The sequence below is a fragment of the Ostrea edulis genome, chromosome 2, assembly GCF_947568905.1.
Source record: "Ostrea edulis chromosome 2, xbOstEdul1.1, whole genome shotgun sequence".
In the NCBI taxonomy this organism is placed as follows: domain Eukaryota; kingdom Metazoa; phylum Mollusca; class Bivalvia; order Ostreida; family Ostreidae; genus Ostrea; species Ostrea edulis.
Window position 1 is genome coordinate 59,324,806 of NC_079165.1, and position 22,026 is coordinate 59,346,831.

At 34.5% G+C, this 22,026-nt stretch overlaps 1 protein-coding gene across 1 annotated transcript in view; it reads right to left on the minus strand.

Annotated features, from left to right (window-relative positions):
• Window positions 1-694: 694 nt before the first annotated feature.
• LOC125682388 (ER degradation-enhancing alpha-mannosidase-like protein 3) overlaps window positions 695-22,026 on the minus strand; it is a 53,957-nt gene continuing 32,625 nt past the window's right edge. The window contains exons 14-22 of the mRNA XM_048922927.2: window positions 20,891-21,072; window positions 20,001-20,142; window positions 17,748-17,829; window positions 17,345-17,454; window positions 14,012-14,131; window positions 13,084-13,129; window positions 10,826-11,005; window positions 8,449-8,659; window positions 695-5,639 (exon numbers count right to left, since the gene is read on the minus strand). Coding sequence (XP_048778884.2) covers window positions 5,081-5,639; window positions 8,449-8,659; window positions 10,826-11,005; window positions 13,084-13,129; window positions 14,012-14,131; window positions 17,345-17,454; window positions 17,748-17,829; window positions 20,001-20,142; window positions 20,891-21,072 — 1,632 coding nt within the window. The 3' untranslated portion in view covers window positions 695-5,080. The remainder of the gene's footprint in view (window positions 5,640-8,448; window positions 8,660-10,825; window positions 11,006-13,083; window positions 13,130-14,011; window positions 14,132-17,344; window positions 17,455-17,747; window positions 17,830-20,000; window positions 20,143-20,890; window positions 21,073-22,026) is intronic.

The window sequence follows — 22,026 nt, forward strand, 5'->3', positions numbered from 1 at the left end:
AACGCACACATCTACGTATTTAGGCATATAATTAGCATATGACATAAGTCATAACATTTAGGTAATTAACATACCATAATAATAATTGACCAATATCAAAATATTATTTAACTTCATAAAGATTGCATCATACAGTACTAATGATCTGATAATTATTCCACACCCGACAACCTGCAGTGTTAACAATCCTACAAAATATTGATATACAAATAGCCATGGCATAAGCATTAGACAGACAGATAGAGCCACACTCGTTGTTATTTGATATTTCAACTTCCTAAAATTCAAAAGCTAGACAGAAGAAGTACCTATATCTTAACAACAATGCCTGCTAGAAACCTTCATGATCTTTGAAAATCAATAGGGGCCATTTCCTAGCCGCAACCAAACTTACTATGAATGTTGACCTTTAGGAAAATGATTACCCTGTATGCATGCTAGAAACCCCTATAGCCTATGGATAAACTTGTCCTTACCAACCTTCCTATAATTTAATGACCATTGGACAAAGGATCTCTAGTCATACTATCTACTAACTGATCTATGACGTAAGCAAAACACCAATGCCTTGATGAAACAGTGCAATAAGGGAGCACTTGCTATTCGGACCTTCGTAATGTTGTGTTCATCTACAGGAGTGGTTGCAGTTCTACACACATTCAGAAGTTGTATAATTTTATGAAAACTCATCATGCAGTGTTAAAAGTATTTTATATGAAATTCAGTTCTATTACAAGATACTTTCTTCACGTACAGCTAAGACCATTTAAAAAAAGGAATTGTGTAAAAACAATTTTACAAGACAATCTGACATACACACACAAGAACACATTTTATATGAAAAGGTAATTAAAAATTATTTTTACAGCAATTAATAAAAACTTGTTGACCTTCATACTATGTACAAAGAACTTACAAGTAACAGATTATTAATAAAATCATTTGCCTCCTTGGCAAAGACAGAGACCATCTTTAACACGTGAAACATCTTTTACACAAATTAAATCAAAATTAGGATTCGACTTCCTCACATTCAAATCACTACAAAAGTGTTTGAAGTAAAACATACATGTATATTTCTTATTAGGAGAAATTCACCAAGGCAGAAGAATGATAAATCAACATTGATTACAAACACGGTTTCCAATACCCCATTTTTGTTTTTTCTCCGAAGGTGAAGAAATGAAAAGTCGTCCAACACTGGTTGTGCAAATACTTTGTCAAGAGCTCATAGAAGTAAAAGGAATAGCGCCAAAAGCGGAAGTGCACATTGCAAGACAATTTCTTTAAAATACAATCCAAGATTAACGTGATCGTATTCCTAGAATATTATAATCTGATGATCGAATTACAAAATGTTGCGTTAAGCTCAGGACACAAGCAAAATAACAGGCAATAAAACAATTCAGCAATATATAATAGTAATTAGTAACTGCCATCAAGATCAAAGGTTATCCCCCCTCCCCTGGAATCTGACTAGCCCAGGAGCAGGATTATTGTGCCGTTATTAGGGCAACATTGCTAACTGTTTTGTCGGATATACCTTTGAGAATAGAAGTCTCTATAGAGGCTACAGAATGGACAGAAAGTGTTGGGGGAGTTGCATGAAGCTGTTGAAGGGCATACACAACGTTTCTGACATTTTCTCTAAAATTATTTTTTTCATCTCCTTGATAGGGAGAGTTCTTGTATGATTTCCGAAATCCATCACCTCACTAGAAATACAAGGGGCGCGTTTTACAAAAGAACTTACGACCAATTTTACATACTGGAATTTTCCAGTTTATTGTAAGATCATTCACTTTGTCGAAAGTTGTTTTGTAAAATGGGCCCCAGGTTTCCGGGTTTGATACCCGATTGTGCCAAAGATTTTTCTCTCCTTCTTTGCTATGTACAGCAATATATTATTTATACAACATACTGTAATACACAAGAACCAACATTACATTTTTACTTGTAACAACCAGGTACTATAGAACATGCTAACTCTACAACAGACTTGGTAATATAACCCACATCTTATATAGAAATGAGATAGAATGCAAGTGAATTGTATGTCAAGTTTGCTTGAAACTGACATGGTGGTCCTCGCACGTTTATGTTGAAAACGATGGTCTCCCACGACTTGACTGTCTATCTTTGATTCAACATACATATGTATATTATCACATTGACAGCTTAATCAATGACATCCATATAATAAGGAAAGAATATCGCATTATTCAAGGTATTGCACCTACAGAAATAACAAGAAATGGTTTACTACTCTAAACGAGTCCAATAGAATGCAATCTTATCTAAACAAGCTACATCATTACTTTTTAATCTTTCATATTTTAGATCTGTATTTTTGTTCTTGTCATTTTCTTTGCATCTGACATAACATGCACAGTTTTACAATCTACATGTGCATATTTTGCTTCATGTACACTGTAAATTATTCTAAAACAATCAACACCAAATGATTACATGTACATCAAACCTTTGTACATTGATCTTGAACTTATCTGCATACAACTTTGGAAGAATATTTGGTAAATTTTATTATTTTTTCCTGACATTTGTTCAGCTAAAATACTTTTGATATGATAGATACTCTCTCTCTCTCTCTCTCTCTCTCTCATTCCAATAACATTAAGGACATTAAAATCATACTACATGGTAACTACATGATATGCCAATTAAAATACATCTACAATGGATTTTTCACATGTGGAGTGTACAATGAAAGACCTGATAAAACCTATAACCCCTTCATCTCTATTATCTCATTAGTATCAGTCTAAATGAACCGATGGATGACACAAGACATTAACCAAATGATGTAACAAAAAATGTTTCTATCAAAGATGAGGGGTCAAGAATATAAAAAAAGTTGAATTGATTCATCTTGCAACAGAAATTCTTATAGTTCATCATATTCAAGGTGATTTAATACAGTTTGAAAGTCACCGTTCATAGAGTTGGCAATAATCAATACATTCACAAATACTGTCTTAAATTATAATATGAATGTACAGACTTCAAATAAAGGGAGAGGGCAATATAAGTTTTTATAATTTGTGTTCCAATCCCTTTGTAAACAATGTAATAAATTATAATCAAACCAGACTTCTAAGTGCATATACTCCATTTTTAATAATTATAATTTCAAAGTAAGGAAATTATTCAAATAAATAAAACAAAAACAGAAAATTCAATAAAAATTTCACATTTCTCCACGACACTTAGTCAATATTATCCACTGAATGTAAATTAAAGTTCACTGGGCTCAGCACAGGGATCTTACCAATTACACAAGTAATTCAAATCTACTAGGGGAAATTACTGCTTTGGATAGGACAAAACCAAAATGTAAAATCATTATCATAAGCAGAATCTTGAAAATAACAGCTATCACACAGTTAATCATAACTGAAGACACTGTTAAAAGCTTTACAGTAAAACTAGCATTTATGAAAACCATTTGAAATCTGTATAATATACCAAGTTACTCTTCATACACTATTAACATCTTGATTGTTCATACATGTATTACAGTAAAACAAGGTTACAGCAAACATGCTTATAATGAATTCACACTTAAAGCTAAGTGACTTTCATTCCCTGTAGTTTTAAAACATATTACGAACTGATTGGATATAACAAATTGCACATATAATGAATCAAATTTGTTTGACCCCATCCCTTCGCTATAAGCGTGTTTTACTGTATTTTATAGGCACTTCAGATAAACACTGTTTCTTATAAAACTTATCACAACTTTTACATTAATTCCCCACAATGACAGATAATGGTAAAATGTGTCAAAAAATTATTTGCACACAAATTGAATGCTGTTTTAGTTTGATCTTAATTTACAAACATTATCAAATATGTACTTTTAATAATGTAATCAAACTTCTATCCCCAACAAAAGTTAAAATAAGTATATCAATATGTTTGTAACTTGTATTCATACTTCAGAAGACTATACTTTGATACTTCTTGGCACATAGTGTATGTACATGTATATGTATGTACATGAATCTGCAGCTTCGAATAATTAAATTAATTTTCTCTGTGTTTTCTATTTTTAACTACAATTTATTAATATCATGCTACGAATAATTCAACACTTTTTAAACTACATGTTAACTGAAATTACGTAAAGAAACTAAAATGGAAACGAATGTTGACGCAAGACTACAGTTCATTAACAGTTTACCATTAACACATCCTTTACTAACGTCAAATCAAAGTTACAAGAATATATAAACAGGATGTACTCTTGGGAGTTGAACTTCTTCAAACATTCAAAGTAAAAATTAATTACTGTATATATCAAAGTACTTCTGCTGTTTTGGTTTTTTTTCCAACACAAAAAGATTAATATTGATTTATTTTCACTCAATCTGCACTGACAGTTAATATTGGTTCAAAAAGAAAAAAAATTAATTTTGATTTATTTTCACTCAATCTGCAGTTAATGTTGGTTCAATGAATTTATATATTTATCTATATACAGAGACTAAGGATTAAAGGTATGTCATGGAGTATGTCTTGACCTTCAACCCCTATAATCATCAATAAAGTCTTAAAAACAGTGCCATGTGTGCCATGCTCATTTATAGATATTTAAGGAAAAACTCGTGTGAAATCATGTATCTTTTCCTATCATTTTGTAAAATGTACACATCTGTTTATATAGCACCGATAATTTAAAATAAATTCTCTTTTCTTTTAAATTTTAGCTTTTGGATATAGAATTATATTGATTAGAGAATGTTTACTGTAACATATAAAGTGAGGATGTGAAAGGGGCCCACATCGAAGTTCATTACATTATATTCATGTGCACGATGCACTAAGGAAATTGAAAATAGTTCAACTCCTAAAAAGATAACCTGACTATTCTGTACATTTCCTCTTTTATAAGGGATATTTAACTTGTTTTTAGTGATTCATGTACACACTGTACAAGGCAATTCAAAATCAAGACAGACAAATGGAAGCTTAAACATAAAGTACCACAGATAGACAAAATTACACCAACAATACATATAAACAGAAGAGAAACACAGAACAAACACTACAGAATTTAGACGCCATCGCTGGACTGTTTTTGTGGTATACTGGAACCTGAGGATACTTTCCTGTCTTTCTGCACAGGACAAACCTGTCCTCTACTAAACTCTAATAACGGACAAGTCCTTCTCTTGCAAAATACAGAACTACTTTGCATTGTGTCTATATGTTGTGAGGATATTGAGGGTGAAGTTCCCTCCTGCACATCTTTTTGTCCTGAGATAATTATATTGTCATTTTCTATATCAAGAAGTCCTGAAAGTTTTAAAATCTTATGCCCAGCATCATGGTTAATATATCCTTGAAATACTGCTGCCTCTAACATTCTTGCCAGCGCTATCAAATATTCCTCCTGATTCTCAAGTGAAAGGAAATTTGTCTTTTGACGTAATATTTCCACAATGTTAACATATAATGTATTTATTTCTGGTTTTCTGTTCTCTGTGATTTGGAATAGATGAAATCGCATATCGACAGTTTTATCTTCATTGCGATTTATCTTTAAAATGTTATCTCCTGTTAGTGTTGTGGCAAAAATGGATAAAAACACTGGTCCATACTGAGTGCTGCAGCTGAAATATACATAGAGATTTTAATGTAATACCTGATACAATTATGATTATCACATCAAAATCAAATAGGACAAACAAAACACTCCTCAGGAAATATTTAGATTTCCAATCTTTGTGCCTTTGATATCATTCTTTACAAATTTTAATGATGGGCATTTCCTCATGAACATGCTGCAGTTGTAAGCAATGTGTGTATGAATACAAAACTACTTGACAAATATAGTATGTCTATTTTTATGGCTGGAAATTTTGGCAGAAAAGAAAGTAGAATGTGAATATACAAAATATCAGTTTGACTATGGACTGTGATGCTTCACGCCAGCATACTTTTCATGAGGTTAACATCTGGTATGGAACATGTCCGACAGCATTTGACCTAAGATCATTTTAACAACTCAACTATAGAATTTGCAAAGTACTGACTTTAAAGGAAACAAGAGGTACTGTGAGCAATGCTCACTAAGAATACCCCCCGCTTACCCCAATCTCCCAAAGGGTGTTGGTAATAGGTATAAACTACCTCTTTTCTGAGTGTAAAAAACAAATGGCATGACAAACCGAACCATATTGCTACTTCGATGTCCAGTGAGTGTGACCTTTGACCTTTTGACCCCAAAATCGATAGGGAACATCTTCATCCCATGGGTAGTCCATATGTATGATATGGTGACGGTAGGTGGAAAGGATAACGCTTTAGAGCCCGGAAACCATATTGCTACTTCGATGTCCAGTGCGCTTGACCTTTGACCTTTTGACCCCAAAATCAATAGGGAACATCTTCATCCCATGGGTAGTCCATATATATGATATGGTGACGGTAGGTGGAAAGGATAACGCTTTAGAGCCCGGAAACCATATTGCTACTTCGATGTCCAGTGCGCTTGACCTTTGACCTTTTAACCCCAAAATCGATAGGGAACATCTTCATCCCATGGGTAGTCCATATATATGATATGGTGACGGTAGGTGGAAAGGATAATGCTTTAGAGCCCGGAAACCATTGTGTCTACAGACGGACGGACGGACGGACATACGGACAACCCGATTCCAGTATACCCCCCCACAACTTGTTGCGGGGGGTATAACTATTGAAACCCCTGTACCATCAACTTAATTGTCAGTATCCTGCCTCGGTATATAAATTAATCTATAGGCAGAACATGCTCTTGAGTATCAAATAGGTTTTGAGACATAAACACCATGCAGGTGAAAATGGAATATTGCTACATGAATATGGAAAGTTAACGATGAAGAAGCTGAATTCATCCTATTTGTCATATAGTGGTGTGGTTAATTTGCCATTAACATCTATGATCAATAAAATATTAAAATAGGAAGCAGATAAATGTACATATATGTTCCTAAATTGGATGTTTGGGAATAAAAATATTTCTGTTTTATGAAAAACTGAAGATAATTAAGAAAACAAAAAGTGAGGATCTCACAAATACTAAAAAGAATACAAAATTCAAAGTACAGCGAACATGTACCCCTAGCCACATCAGAGGTGGGTGCCTAGGAGATAAATAAAGATTTCATTGTGATTTTCAGTAATGTGTGAAAAAATTCAAAGTAGTTAATCAAATGATCTTATATGTCATGTGTAAAGTTTTCACTGAAATGGTCTAATATCCATCCATTTCTACTTTCAAGTATCCAAGAAGTCACCTGTGTTCGATAAATCAATGAGTAGTCGAGTACTGACTATCACTCGATCATTGACCCAATATTTCATAGTCAAGTTTTTGTTAAAAATTCAAAACACTTCTTGTGATTAAAAATCATGTATGGGTAAAGTCAAACTTGTTTAATTCATGCATATGTAAATAAATCATATCTCCGAAATCCACTGTTTGGACATACTTGAAAAGATCTCGTGATGGAAATATGGTGAAATGCACATTACGTGAAACTGAACTTGTATGCTATTGAGGGACAATAAACATATAGTACATCGTAAATGTGGACATACATTGGAAAGACCTTATAAATAGGTTTGTTTCTTTTTATGCCTAAGTGCATTTTAATAGTACAACATTTCATTATCAAAATAAAAATTACCGCTTATCTACTTCTCTGTCACGAGTCAGGGATTCAGTTGGAACTAAGCCATAGGTGATAGATTAATTATGGGTATATTGTATTACGTGGCTTCGTGAAAAGTCACACTCTCAAAGTTGAGTTAATTTCCTTGAAGAAAAAATGCACAGGGCTCCCCTAAATTTTCTCAGAAACAGCATGCCCTAGTTTATTTCGCATAAAAGATATAATGAAATGAAATGAAAAGTCATAAACATAAATAACAATTTAAAATGATTTCTGTCTTATATTGATGTACTGTTGATGTACTTTTCATGCTAGCGTACTTGAATACAAATTAACCCAAGCTTGTCTGTTGTAATATTGTATTACATTGTTCTACCTATGTTTAATTAATACAAAGTCTTTAATTCAGTTGAACAAATTTCTAAACGGCTATCCAGATAAACATTCTTTCATCCTGTGAACCTGGCTATTCATGTGAGCTGAGGTGAGACTGATGACTTAGGTACACTTGTACCCTGTTATTTTGTTGTTTATTTCTTTTTATCGAGTACTCGACTAGCGCTCAATTAAAGCCTCTGAGTATTCGACTAAGCTACCCGAGTAAAATTTACATCCCTAATTTAAACTGCATTTGGGTTTAAATTTGATGTTTGAAGCGATATGTACATTGTTTGAATTCAATAATTACTTCAGTTTGAGATAAGAGGTCCTAAAAAGTACATTTACCTGTAGGTATCTGTGGATTCCTAAATAGTACATTTACCTGTATGTATCTGTGGATTTTCCAAGAGATTCTAAGGCCTCCACAGACTGCATCTGCTTTGCTGCCTGAACATTTGGATCTACGAATTCCTCACTTTGTGAATTCTCCAGATGATGGGACTGTGAAGTGGGCGGAGCTTGCACTTGCTCTGTGGACTGGGTTTGTGTATTCACTTGTTCTTGATTCTCTTTAACCACTGTATTTAAAACCACTGTAAGATAAACATTCAGTATAAATAATATTTAAAGAATATTTTTTCTTTTATTCATTCTTAAGCTTGGTTTTCTTAAAAGCTATGAGTTTTAGAGCTTAATTCACATAAATTTCTAGCAACTATCAAGTTGAGACATACTTTCTTTTCACGGTGACGAATCATGTGACTTCGGCATGACCTATTACCCGTAAAAATGACGTTGAAAGTCAACACAAGGGAAAATTCAAATGCGTAAGTAACACTTTTATCAATAACAAATTGTCACATTAACTTATATCAACATTTAAAGAATTTTTTCCAGAATATTAAACTATATTAATTAATGGTAGTTCTACGTGCAATAGGAGCAGAGAACATTGACACAGTTTTTGGGCAGTCTGAAAGTTTTGACTGAAAACAAAAAACTGTGTCAATATTCTTTGCTTCTGTCACACATATCAAGGGTAGCCTTGGCACAGGGATTGGGAATTTCACAAATTTTATAAACTGCTTCACAATTTACAAGTGTAATCTGAACCATTAAGTTATGTTATAACTCAATAACATACTTTGCTATTGAATTTATTCCCTTTCGTAAATGCATCCCACTACAGTTAGCCCTGACACATCTCACTACAGTTAGCCCTGACACATCTCACTACAGTTAGCCCTGACACATCTCACTACAGTTAGCCCTGACACATCTCACTACAGTTAGCCCTGATACATCTCACTATAGTTAGCCCTGACACATCTCACTACAGTTAGACACATCTCACTACAGTTAGACACATCTCACTACAGTTAGCCCTGACACATCTCACTACAGTTAGCCCTGACACATCTCACTACAGTTAGCCCTGACACATCCCACTACAGTTAGCCCTGACACATCTCACTACAGTTAGACACATCTCACTACAGTTAGCTCTGACACATCTCACTACAGTTAGCCCTGACATATCTCACTACAGTTACCCCTGACACATCTCACTACAGTTAGCCCTGACACATCTCACTACAGTTAGCCCTGGCACATCCCACTACAGTTAGCCCTGATACATCTCACTACAGTTAGCCCTGACACATCTCACTACAGTTAGACACATCTCACTACAGTTAGCCCTGACACATCCCACTCCAGTTAGCCCTGACACATCCCACTACAGTTAGCCCTGGCATATCCCACTACAGTTAGCCCTGACACATCTCACTCCAGTTAGCCCTGACACATCTCACTCCAGTTAGCCTTGACATATCTCACTACAGTTAGACACATCTCACTACAGTTAGCCCTGACACATCTCACTACAGTTAGCCCTGACACATCTCACTACAGTTAACCCTGACACATCTCACTACAGTTAGCCCTGACACATCTCACTACAGATTGCCCTGACACATCTCACTACAGATTGCCCTGATACATCTCACTACAGTTAGCCCTGACACATCTCACTACAGTTAACCCTGACACATCTCACTACAGTTAGACACATCTCACTACAGTTAGCCCTGACACATCTCACTACAGTTAGCCCTGACACATCTCACTACAGTTAGACACATCTCACTACAGTTAGCCCTGACACATCTCACTACAGTTAACCCTGACACATCTCACTACAGTTAGACACATCTCACTACAGTTAGACACATCTCACTACAGTTAGCCCTGACACATCTCACTACAGTTAGCCCTGACACATCTCACTACAGTTAGACACATCTCACTACAGTTAGACACATCTCACTACAGTTAGCCCTGACACATCTCACTACAGTTAGCCCTGACACATCCCACTACAGTTAGCCCTGGCACATCTCACTACAGTTAGCCCTGACACATCTCACTACAGATTGCCCTGATACATCTCACTACAGTTAGCCCTGACACATCTCACTACAGTTAGCCCTGACACATGTCTAGTTTTTTTATGATGATACCACTATCCTATATTGTGAATTCATTAATTCTTTTGGGAATAAAATTTTGTGGTGTTGCTGACAAATACAATTTTATTGGTATGTCAAATCATTAAAAAGCACATCCCCTACTTTCCACTTACACAAATATCATGATTTTATAATTGTCTAGCTACAGAATAAAAACAAGAAAATTGGTGTTCAATGAATAAATTAAAACTACATTTGTAAATCACCACAAAATCATTATCAACTTGCCATCGCTTTTGGGTTTGTAGGTCAACAGAACCTGTAGATCTGGATATTCATAAGCAGCATCCAACAGGTGTTGTCCCTCCTTAAAGAACAAGAAGACCAGGGGAATTGTGACATCACTCTGTCCATCTCCGGACATCGCAAACAGAAGACTGCTCTCCACAGTACTCTCTTTATTGCTATCTGCAAAATTCAATGTTTTCCAGAAAAGTCACAATCATGCAATTCAAATCAGCATTATTCACTATTTTGGTTGAGGGCTACATGCTCTTCATAACCATGCATAAAGTATTTATGTCCTTTTTGAACTAATACCCCCTGCAGGGCATACTATATAATGGATAAAAACAGACTTCCTCAGATCAAACCAGAAGTTGTCTAATCAAATGGTCATCTAGTATATTTTTTTCTTATTGAAAATGTTGCTTTAAAACAATCAATGAATCAATAAAATATTGAAATATTTCTGGTGATGCTCAATATAAACACTACACCAATAAATAGGATTTTCAGAGAATTCAATTGTTTATTATCATTTCTCTTAATGTGGTACGTGGTTTAAAAATTGCTAGAGTATGAACACCACCACCCCTACGCCAACAGAAAGTGGTTACATGTATATAGAAAATTGAAATATTCATATATTCACTATAAATCAAAATGTAAGGTACATAAATGCTATTTTACTTTAATAAAAAATGTATGTAAAAGGTCTGATTCAAATCCTTTCATTTGTTTTTGAAATATTCCCAGACAAAAAGACACTTTTAAACAAAATAGAAATTAGCATAACTTTCTAATACTTTAAATATTCTAATTCAAAATAAGAAATACATAACTTTAGTCTTGGAACAATGAATTTACAATGTTTAAATCTAATCTCTTCGTGAATTTTTAAGATATACTCTTTTTAGTTTAAAAAGTTCCATAAGTAGAATAAAGCCTGTAAATTGAAGAAAAATTGTCCAATCAATATGAAAATATCAGGTGCACATCATATGGTAAGTAATGAGTGTACAAATTTTCAGAAAAATTCATATACTAGTTTCTTAGAACATGCACAGACAAAATCTTATCTACAGACAGGTGGATGGACATGCTGAATTCCAATATACCCCCCCCCCCCCCAACTTCGTTTGCTGGGGGTGGGGAGTTATAATAAATAAAATCTCATTTAGTTTACAAGTATTATAAAGATTCACTTGTTGTAGTAGTAGGCTTTAGGGTCTGTAGCATATAGTTCTACAATTCATCTGCAGGACTATAGACACAAAGCTCAGCTAATGACTATGAATTTTTTTCTGGTAAAGACAATTTTGCAGAATATTCAAGTTGCTTGCTTTATGCTCAAGAGTTAAAAATGCCTTGATACAATTCTTGTGTATGATCTATTTATACACCTGAACTTCTGACAAAGGAAGCATGATCTTCATAATTTGGGAAGAGGTCTCCTTGCTCATTATAATTAAGTTTACCTTTCAGATATTTGGAATCAAGAGGATTAAAGCATTTTTAGTACATGATCCATATAGCCCCACGTCCTGGGGCTTGAACCCCTGTCATGAATTTCACAATTTAAGTAGAGGCCCCTTGTTCAGTAGAACAAAGTATGCTATAAGATGTTCAGAAGTACAAAAGAAGATATATAAAGAGTACTATAGCTCTGAAAGTTTTGGTTTCAACCACAAAGGCCCTGTGGAAAGTACACAATATTAGATCAATATTGTAATTTCTGAGAAGTAGGAATTGTTCAAATGTTCATGCTCAATGTAGGACACACAACATAGGATGAAGGAGAAAGACAGTACATACAGCATTACTATTAGATACAATATGATTACCTATACAGCATTACTATTAGATACAATATGATTACCTATACAGCATTACTATTAGATACAATATGATTACCTATACAGCATTACTATTAGATACAATATGATTACCTATACAGCATTACTATTAGATACAATATGATTACCTATACAGCATTACTATTAGATACAATATGATTACCTATACAGCATTACTATTAGATACAATATGATTACCTATACAGCATTACTATTAGATACAATATGATTACCTATACAGCATTACTATTAGATACAATATGATTACCTATACAGCATTACTATTAGATATAATATGATTACCTATACAGCATTACTATTAGATACAATATGATTACCTATACAGCATTACTATTAGATACAATATGATTACCTATACAGCATTACTATTAGATACAATATGATTACCTATCACGATTCCACCAATAGCACCTGCTGTCTGTAAACGCCTGGCCTGTGAAAGATCCATACAGTCATCAGTAAATATATACATTTCCAATATTTTTGCCTTTGATATCTAATGGTTCCTGAGAAGATTATTTTTAGAAATTTTCCTTATCATGGCCCCCGGGGGTAGGGTGGGGCAACAATTGGGTATCAAAGTTTTACATACAAATATATAGGGAAAATCTTTAAAAATATTCTCAACAACAATTGGGCCAGAAAAATTTACATTTACACGAAAGCTTCCGGACATAGTGCAGATTCAAGTTTGTTAACATCACAGCCCCCGGGGGTAGGGTGGGGCCACAATAGGGGATCAAAGTTTTATATACAAATACAGGTATATAGGGAAAATCTTTAAAAATCTTCTTCTCAAGAGACAATGAGCCAGAAAAGTTTACATTCACATGACAGCTTCCTGACATAGTGTAAATTGAAGTTTGTAAAAATCATAGCCCCCAGGGGTAGGTTGGGGCCACAATAAGGATCAAAGTTTTACATGCGAATATGTAGGGAAAATCTTTAAATATGGGCCAAGGTGACTCAAATGGGGGATTTTTCTTAGAAAAGCTCAATTTAAATCTATGGGCCAGGTGGGCAACAAGAGGCCCATGGGCCACATTGTTCACATGAACACACCTTTTACTGAAAAAAATATTGTCCAACATGAATTTGGACATTCTTCAAAAATGCAAAAATTAAAAATTTTGTAACAAATTGGAAGACTTAGTTGTTTTTCCAAGAAAAAGTAGTTCTTGCCATGGTATGTGTCTTGGCAATATGTAGAAATGACTACACTTCAATTACAGATAGTTATCATTACAGTTTGCATAATATAGACACCTAAAAGTATATACACGAACTGTTTTCTGTTAGTTTCAGTAGATATTACCTTGTCCATAAACATGCAGCTTCCCCTCTCCAACACCCCAATCTTGCCCTCTAAATCTTCTGGGTTCTGAATTGTTTGACATGCATCGTATGGCTGGACTATAGCAATTTGGCCCAGAATCTGCTCAAAAATATCAACAGTAGGCTTTCATAGTTTTGCATTGTAAAAAAAAAATTGAATTGGAAAAAAAAAAAGATTTTATATTTTACATAAAAAAGCTCTGATAACTATCTTTAATTCATATAACATATATTGATTTTACAGAATTAAGAAGATTCATTGCAACTTATATTTAGTCTCCCAGCCAAAGCCCAGTGGAGCTAGTTTGTCAGATCACTTCAATGGAGATTTTTTATTTCCTCAGTATAAACTCCATGTACATTGTAAATAGCATGGGCCTCAAACTTGCTTTACTAGTATTTGCAGTACACATGCATACTTATTTTAGCATGGTTCATATTGCACCTTTGGCACTGAAACCAGGATGCTAATGCAATTCTCTAGTGTTAGTCTGCAATAATGCTGAACAGTTCATCAGATAGGATTACACTGAATTTAAGTGTGCTAAAATAAGCGTATTATGTACATATATAGTTTTCTAAAATATTAAGCATTTGGCCTTGACATCCTATTGCAATAGACACTATTCTTAAGGGTAATACTGTAAATCATGGCATCCTAGAATAAGAAGTAAACTCTTATGAAAACTGTGCTAAATCACACCTGATACAATGCAAAACCAGGTCAATTCTTAGATTAGATTTAAATTTTACATCAGTTGTCTAGTTCTCCATACCATATACTAATATACACATTATGTAAAATAATGACATGGCCAACATAAAAAAATCATCTGGTGGATAATTTTGCACTCAACATTTTACATGTATTCAAGAACTGTAGAAAATACGTGTAGATCAACTTTTGACATAAAGTGAAAACATTTATTTCATAAAAACTGACAATAGGGTGTAAGGTGTGTATGGATCCTTTCACGACTGTTGCAATCTGAGCAAGCACCAAAAAGGTTGAGATAATAAAAAACATGACTGTACAATGTAATTTATCTCATTTCAGATGTGGGATTGTGTGAGATTTGATAGCAGTAAAGTGTACAAGTATCATGGAAAATTGAAATGAGGCAAGTTTGGCTCCATTTTTGTTGTCTGTTCTGTAAATGGACTTACTTTACATATTCCTTCTAACAAGTGTCCAGCAAATGGAAATTAATGTACATTGATGGATAGGTGTATGATCTAGGCAAAGATTGTGTATTTTGTCATGATATTCAAATTGAACATTTTAAAAAAAGCAATCAGCTGTTGAAACTGAAAATATTTGGTTTAATTATCAAGAACAAACTGTTTTAGATAAGAACAGAGTGCTTTGGTGATTGGTCTAAGAACAGAATATTGAATGATTTGAATAAAACACTTTGGTGTGGGAATTAAAAGATTTTAAATGAGAAAGGAGCAATTCAGCTGGTGTAGTAGTATGCTTCAAGGTCTGTACAAAATGAAACAAGAGGTACTGTGAGCAATGCTCACTAAGAATACCCCCCGCTTACCCCAATCTTCCAAAGGGTGTTGGTAATAGGTAAAAACTACCTTTTTTCTGAGTGTAAAAAACAAATGGCATGACAAACCGAACCATATTGCTACTTCGATGTCCAGTGCGCGTGACCTTTGACCTTTTGACCCCAAAATCGATAGGGAACATCTTCATCTCATGGGAAGTCCATATGTATGATATGGTGACTGTAGGTGGAAAGGATAACGCTTTAGAACCCGGAAACCATATTGCTACTTCGATGTCCAGTGCGCTTGACCTTTGACCTTTTGACCCCAAAATCGATAGAGAACATCTTCATCCCATGGGTAGTCCATATGTATGATATGGTGACTGTAGGTGGAAAGGATAACGCTTTAGAGCCTGGAAACCATATTGCTACTTCGATGTCCAGTGCGCTTGACCTTTGACCTTTTGACCCCAAAATCGATAGGGAACATCTTCATCCCAAGGGTAGTCCATATATATGATATGGTGACGGTAGGTGGAAAGGATAATGCTTTAGAGCCCGGAAACCATTGCGTCTACAGACGGACGGACAACCCGATTCCATTATACCCCCCCACAACTTGTTGCGGGGGGTATAACAATTGATAAATACAAATACCTACATTTCCAATGTCTTTGCATTTGATATCTTTACCAATTGTAATGATGTCCATTTCTTCATGAATGTGATGTAATTGGGAACAATGTGTGTATGATAAATATAGTACGACTTTTCTATTGGTTGGAAATTCCCACAGAAATGAAAGTAGAATGTAATTATGAGAACTCAATTTCATGTTTGAAAATACATGTCAGAGGCATGAACTGCAACACTTCACATCAGCATACTTCATGAAGCTTAAAGATTAAAACTGAGGTAATTAATGTCACTGAACACAAAGCACCCAAAAGGGATACAACTAGATGGGTAAAACCTGAAACGTGCAAGAGCCTTCACACATCTTGGAAGCATTGTGACAACAGATGGTGGAGCTGAAGAAGACATCAAGGCAAGACTAAGTAAAACAATAGGCGCCTTCATAAATCTTAAGAACGTCTGGAAGTCTAACAGCGTAAGCAGGAACAACAAGACGAGGTTATATAACAGTTGTGATCTGACAGTAGTTATAAGGTGAGGAATGTTGGAGGATGACAAGAGAGGAATATCAACAAACTCTCAAGTTTCCACAATGGTTGCTTGAATGAAAATCTTGAAGATATTCTGGCCTACCAAAACCTCCAACAAAGATCTACATGAGAGAGCACAAACCTCATATATGTGTGCCCTTCTTAAAAATTATACTGTTGGCAATGGATTGGACATGTCCTCAGAAAACTGACCGATATCATCACCAGGGTATCTTTAAGATGGACTCCAGAAGGGAAGAGGAAGCAAGGCCGTCCAAAGACCACCTGGAGATGGACGATAGAAGCCGAGATGAAGGAGATGGGCTTTAACTTGGAGGGAATTAGAGAAGAAGGCGAAAGACAGGGAGCCGTGGAGGAAACAAGTCCTTGCCCTATGTGCCTCCGGGTGCAACAAGGTAGGTAAAACGCAGTTATAGTGAACATTCTGGGCCAGCAAAAGACAGTTCGTTATAACCAAACTTCATTATATCCAATAACATTTTCTTTATTTTCCTCTCGCAGGGGAATAAATATCACTTTGCAATAAGTGTGAATTTGTTGTGTGTTCTACTGTATACGTTTTTGATAATTTTATGATATATGCAACAAATGTCTTCCAAAATTACTGGCATGGGCTGTTCGACTTACAGGGGGATTCACTTTCAGGTTGTAGCCAAACTGAGCAGGTCCTGCCTTTAGTGACAATGATCCAAGGAAGGGGTTTGAGACAAACTGCACTGTCATCGGTTCTTGTTGATCTGAAATACAGGAAAACAATCAAATCTACATATAACAATGATCCACATACTGCTGTATCTCTGTCTTTTGCTAAAGTTCCATGAAATATACATTTTAAATAAAGTTATTTATTAACTTTTCATGACATCAACTACTTTTAGTGATAGAGAAAAGAAAACAGTGAATTCAAATCAGAGGGAATTTGAGCAATTTTTTGTTTTTGAAAAAATAATAATTGCTGAATTTTATCAAAGTTGCAAATATGATCTCTTTTTCTCACCCTCTGCTCTCTGTTTCTATCTCTCATACTTACGTTCATGTTGTGCATTTTGAGACAGCTCAATCATTTCTTTCATAAACTCTAGCCCATCTTCTGCATCTTGCTTTGAGGTAGCCTGTTAAGACAAATCTTACATGCTAGCCAGAATAAGAAACAGGTGTCACATATAGCAGATACCACTGCTAATCTCACATAGCATGAACAAATTTCTTGCATTCAAAGAAGAATTCCAATTTCAAAAGTATATTCTATATAAAAATATTTATATTGATTTCTAATTAATTCTTACATATTTTGTTGCCCTCCATTACAATATATTGTCTCTCTTAAATATTCTACAATCAGATTGTATTTGTGTGGCATACGTTTTACCAATTTAGAAATGGGGGGAACCGAAACCCTTTGAATCTAAATCCCAGTCCATGGTTCATTTGAACAATTCTGCATGAATTGAGAAAAGCACAGGCTGTTAAGCATATAGAATAGTTTTGAAATGTCTCTGCACTAAAGCAAATACATTCAATATAAACATGATAAATTGTCTCCAATTCCCATACTTGGGATTTATGCACCTGGTTACCCATCTGCAAAATTAGGAATTTTTACCACATGGTATGATCACCATCTCATTTATTGTAAACAATGGGTAGTGTATTCCATCTTTCAAACTGTTGTAAAGACTTAACTAGTGCATAAATTATGAACATATGTTGTTTTTTTTTATATTTTAAACTATATTTTATTACAAAGTGAATGGGATCGGGCAGCAGGCATAGCCTATTTTAGCCCTCTCCCTAACATATGGTATACTACCCTGGGTGTCTTTTGCCATAACAGAATACCTGATTTTCTTACTTATCATATCTAATTCTCCTTTATTACAGGTGCTAGTGAGCATGTATCATACAAGCACCTGTTCCTTGCCCTCAGTCTTTAAGCATTACTCTGGTACTAGCGTGGATGTCTCATACAGACAATTATTCCTTGCCCCGAGTCTTTGGGCATTACTCAGGTGCTTTGTGAGCATCCATTATATATTGGTTCTTGTCTTCAGCCCTCAAGCATAACTCATGTACTAGCAAACACATATTACACAGACTTGTCCTCTATAAGCTCTATATATATCTGTTCATTCACTTTATCCATGTTCACACTAAATGAGTTTAACAGTAGTCCACTAATCCAGTACTCATCAGCATCCCTTACAATCAATATATGGTGATACATGCTCCCAAATTGTGTGCAAGTTTACTGAGGTTTTTTCCCCAAATATATTCCTGTACTTGCACACCTGTACAACAGAGAAATATCATAAGAAATAAAGACCGCATTTTCGTGAATGTTGCAGGTCGAGAAATGTTGTTTTATATTTCAAACAACATTTTGAGACCAAGGAGGTTTTTCTGCAACATACATGAAAACAAGAACTTTATTTCTATTCTACTTTGGCTCAGAAATATACAACCGATCGTTTACCTATACAGCTACGAATTGGGTCACCATAATATGGCAGTTTCCGAAACGGACAAGGTTTACTTGTTTTTTTGTTGGCGAAAAATGTGAGATGGTAGGGGTATTCTAAATCTATTTTGAAAAAAAATCAACATGTCAAGTATTTAGTTTGATGTTGACTGATAATATCAACTGCTTTAAATATATGGTGGTCCAAGAAAACTACACATACATGGATGATGGTTAACTTGTATGTGCATCGCCATGTTTACATGTGTTTCTATCTCACATTGCAAACAATTCATTAACATTGAATGACAAATGTTCTTCAGTCATTTATAAATTAGCTTTGCAACAAATATTAATTAATTTTTATGATTTTGAAATTGAATTATCAGTCATCAACTTTATTGCTGTATTAGCAAAACACGAAGTGCAAGCAAGATGTGTATCAATTTTCTCATAATCAGTTAATATGTATGAAGGTATATCGTAGAATAATGACTGCGACATTCCTTTGATCTTTGCAATAACTGTGGCAGAATGTAAAATAATGAGCAAGAGTTCCAAATTGTTATCACGTTTCTGATTGGTCATTTCTAATAACTAATGAGTTTCTCATTCAGTTTGCCCACAGGAGATGAGTAAAACGATTAAATGAACAATGGGCATCCAGAGACCTGGTGATACTTACAATGCAATAATGGGAGATTATGGAGATTGAAGGAAAATTTTATTACATGACTTACACTGCAAATATAGTGGGGTTTTTTCCCGACCAGATAGTACGGAGATTTCTATATTCATTATAAAATAACAAACTGTGAAACTTACAGAGCCAGCAGAATGGAGGAGCTGTAGTCTACCATCACTCATAGTGGAGATTTTAATTCCCATTTTACTGATCAGTTCCTGGTGCTCCTTGTTACCAATCAAAAATTCAGCTGCACGTAATCTTGGTCCTGGTCTTATGCATCTAAAAATTTACAGGATTTTTAATAACAAACAAAGCTATCTTATCATAATTAATGAATAATGCATGTAGTTAAGGTTAACATAGAAAATTTTCAACCTGAGAAAACTATTGCTAACCAAGGTACAAGGACAAAAATTTTCAATGTTACCCTCCACAAAATGCACTAAATCTTTTCTAATAATGAATGTCATAAATTTGTTAATATATATTTTAAATAACAATAAAGCACAAAAACTTAAGTGAATTTTTTTTTTTTTATGTAGATTGTTGCAACCATATATAGCAAGAAAATTTCAACATTGTGAAATTAATTCTAAGATAAGTTAAAATGTTACTCTCTGTGGTAGATGCATGGTACATGCATCACGATTTAGATTACGACTTCTGTCAGGTGTTTATCGTCTATTCTTTTAATCAATCAATGTCGGGTGCTTATCGACTTTTCTTTTAATCAATCATTTCAACATGTTGCCATAATCAGATCACATCTATTTCAAATATTGTTGTTAATGTCTTCACAAATCTATGGAGAACCATATATACGCAATCAATTTAACACATGCGATTTTCTTTTTTGATAACAGCACCCATTATCAAGTAATATTTCCTTTGTACTATTAGCTTGGAAGGTGTGGTGTTCACTTTCACAGGGAAACACTGTTTTTCAAACACTTCTTGGACAATGGGATCGAAAAATTTTTACATGAAAGTATAGCATACTATGTTAGCCTGTTGAGATGAAACAAACCTGTCTTCAGGTGATAGTATATTGTTAACATAATCCTTCAACTCTGTACGGATGTCAAATGCATACGAAGTGGTTCCTTTATTCAAATGGAGAGGGTTGACACAAGTTTGTTGCTCTGTGCTGTCATCTGGATCCAATAAGGAAGGTCCATCCAAGTCAATATCATACAGGTTTGTTTTTATCTACAAGTGTGCAACCAACATGTCTCGAAAACTGTCAATCACTTCGACTTTGCAAGAATATTTCCATTTATAAATGTTGTATAGTTCAAATAGTTCAATCTGTTCATCAATATATGTATATAAATGACTAACGACACGAAAAATTAGACAAACAATCTAACTGTTCGTGTTCTTGGTCATTTCAGCATTTTTTATAATTCTTGTATTTGACCTTGTATCCGTATAGTGGATCCAACACTTGCAGGCCTCAGATCTTGTTGAAACTTAGTACTTCGCATGCATGCACGTGCTCAAGCACACACACAGTAAACTTTGGATACTACATTTTCAAATTTTGGGACCTTGAAAATTTTAATGTTATATCGGGATTCCGATAAATAATCTCACCTTCTAAACTAACTTAAATTTCTGTTTTAAATAATGATTTTTCATAATTAGTATTTTAAACATTCCTTAACATATTTTACATAGACATTGTAAACACAGTTAAAAAGTTTTATTTCAAGAATGCATCAAAGGACGTTTGCTTTTGTTTTACGGATTTTTTAACATTTGTTCTAGCACACTCAAATACGGTTAAGTCTACAATATATATTTAACTGAGATTAAAAATGCCAGATTTCATGACAATGTGTGAGTATTTTCCTAAGATTTGGAACAATTACAGGGATTCCCTCATCATCTTCATAGTCAGAATTGTCCTGGTTCTTTTTGTTGCCATGTCATTAACAATCTTGTCAATTGTCAGCGAAGCAGAATTCCAAATTCAATTTGATATTTTTCGATTTAGGAGTAGCCATTTTAGTACTGGCTTACACATTCAAGATGATTAGGGGACATGTCTTGAAACAAACGGTTAATGAGACCTATTCACGCTCCTTACCACCAAGCGAGTACTTTGACTGGCTTACTTGTGATGACTATTGATTTAGTACAACATAAACTATACCATAC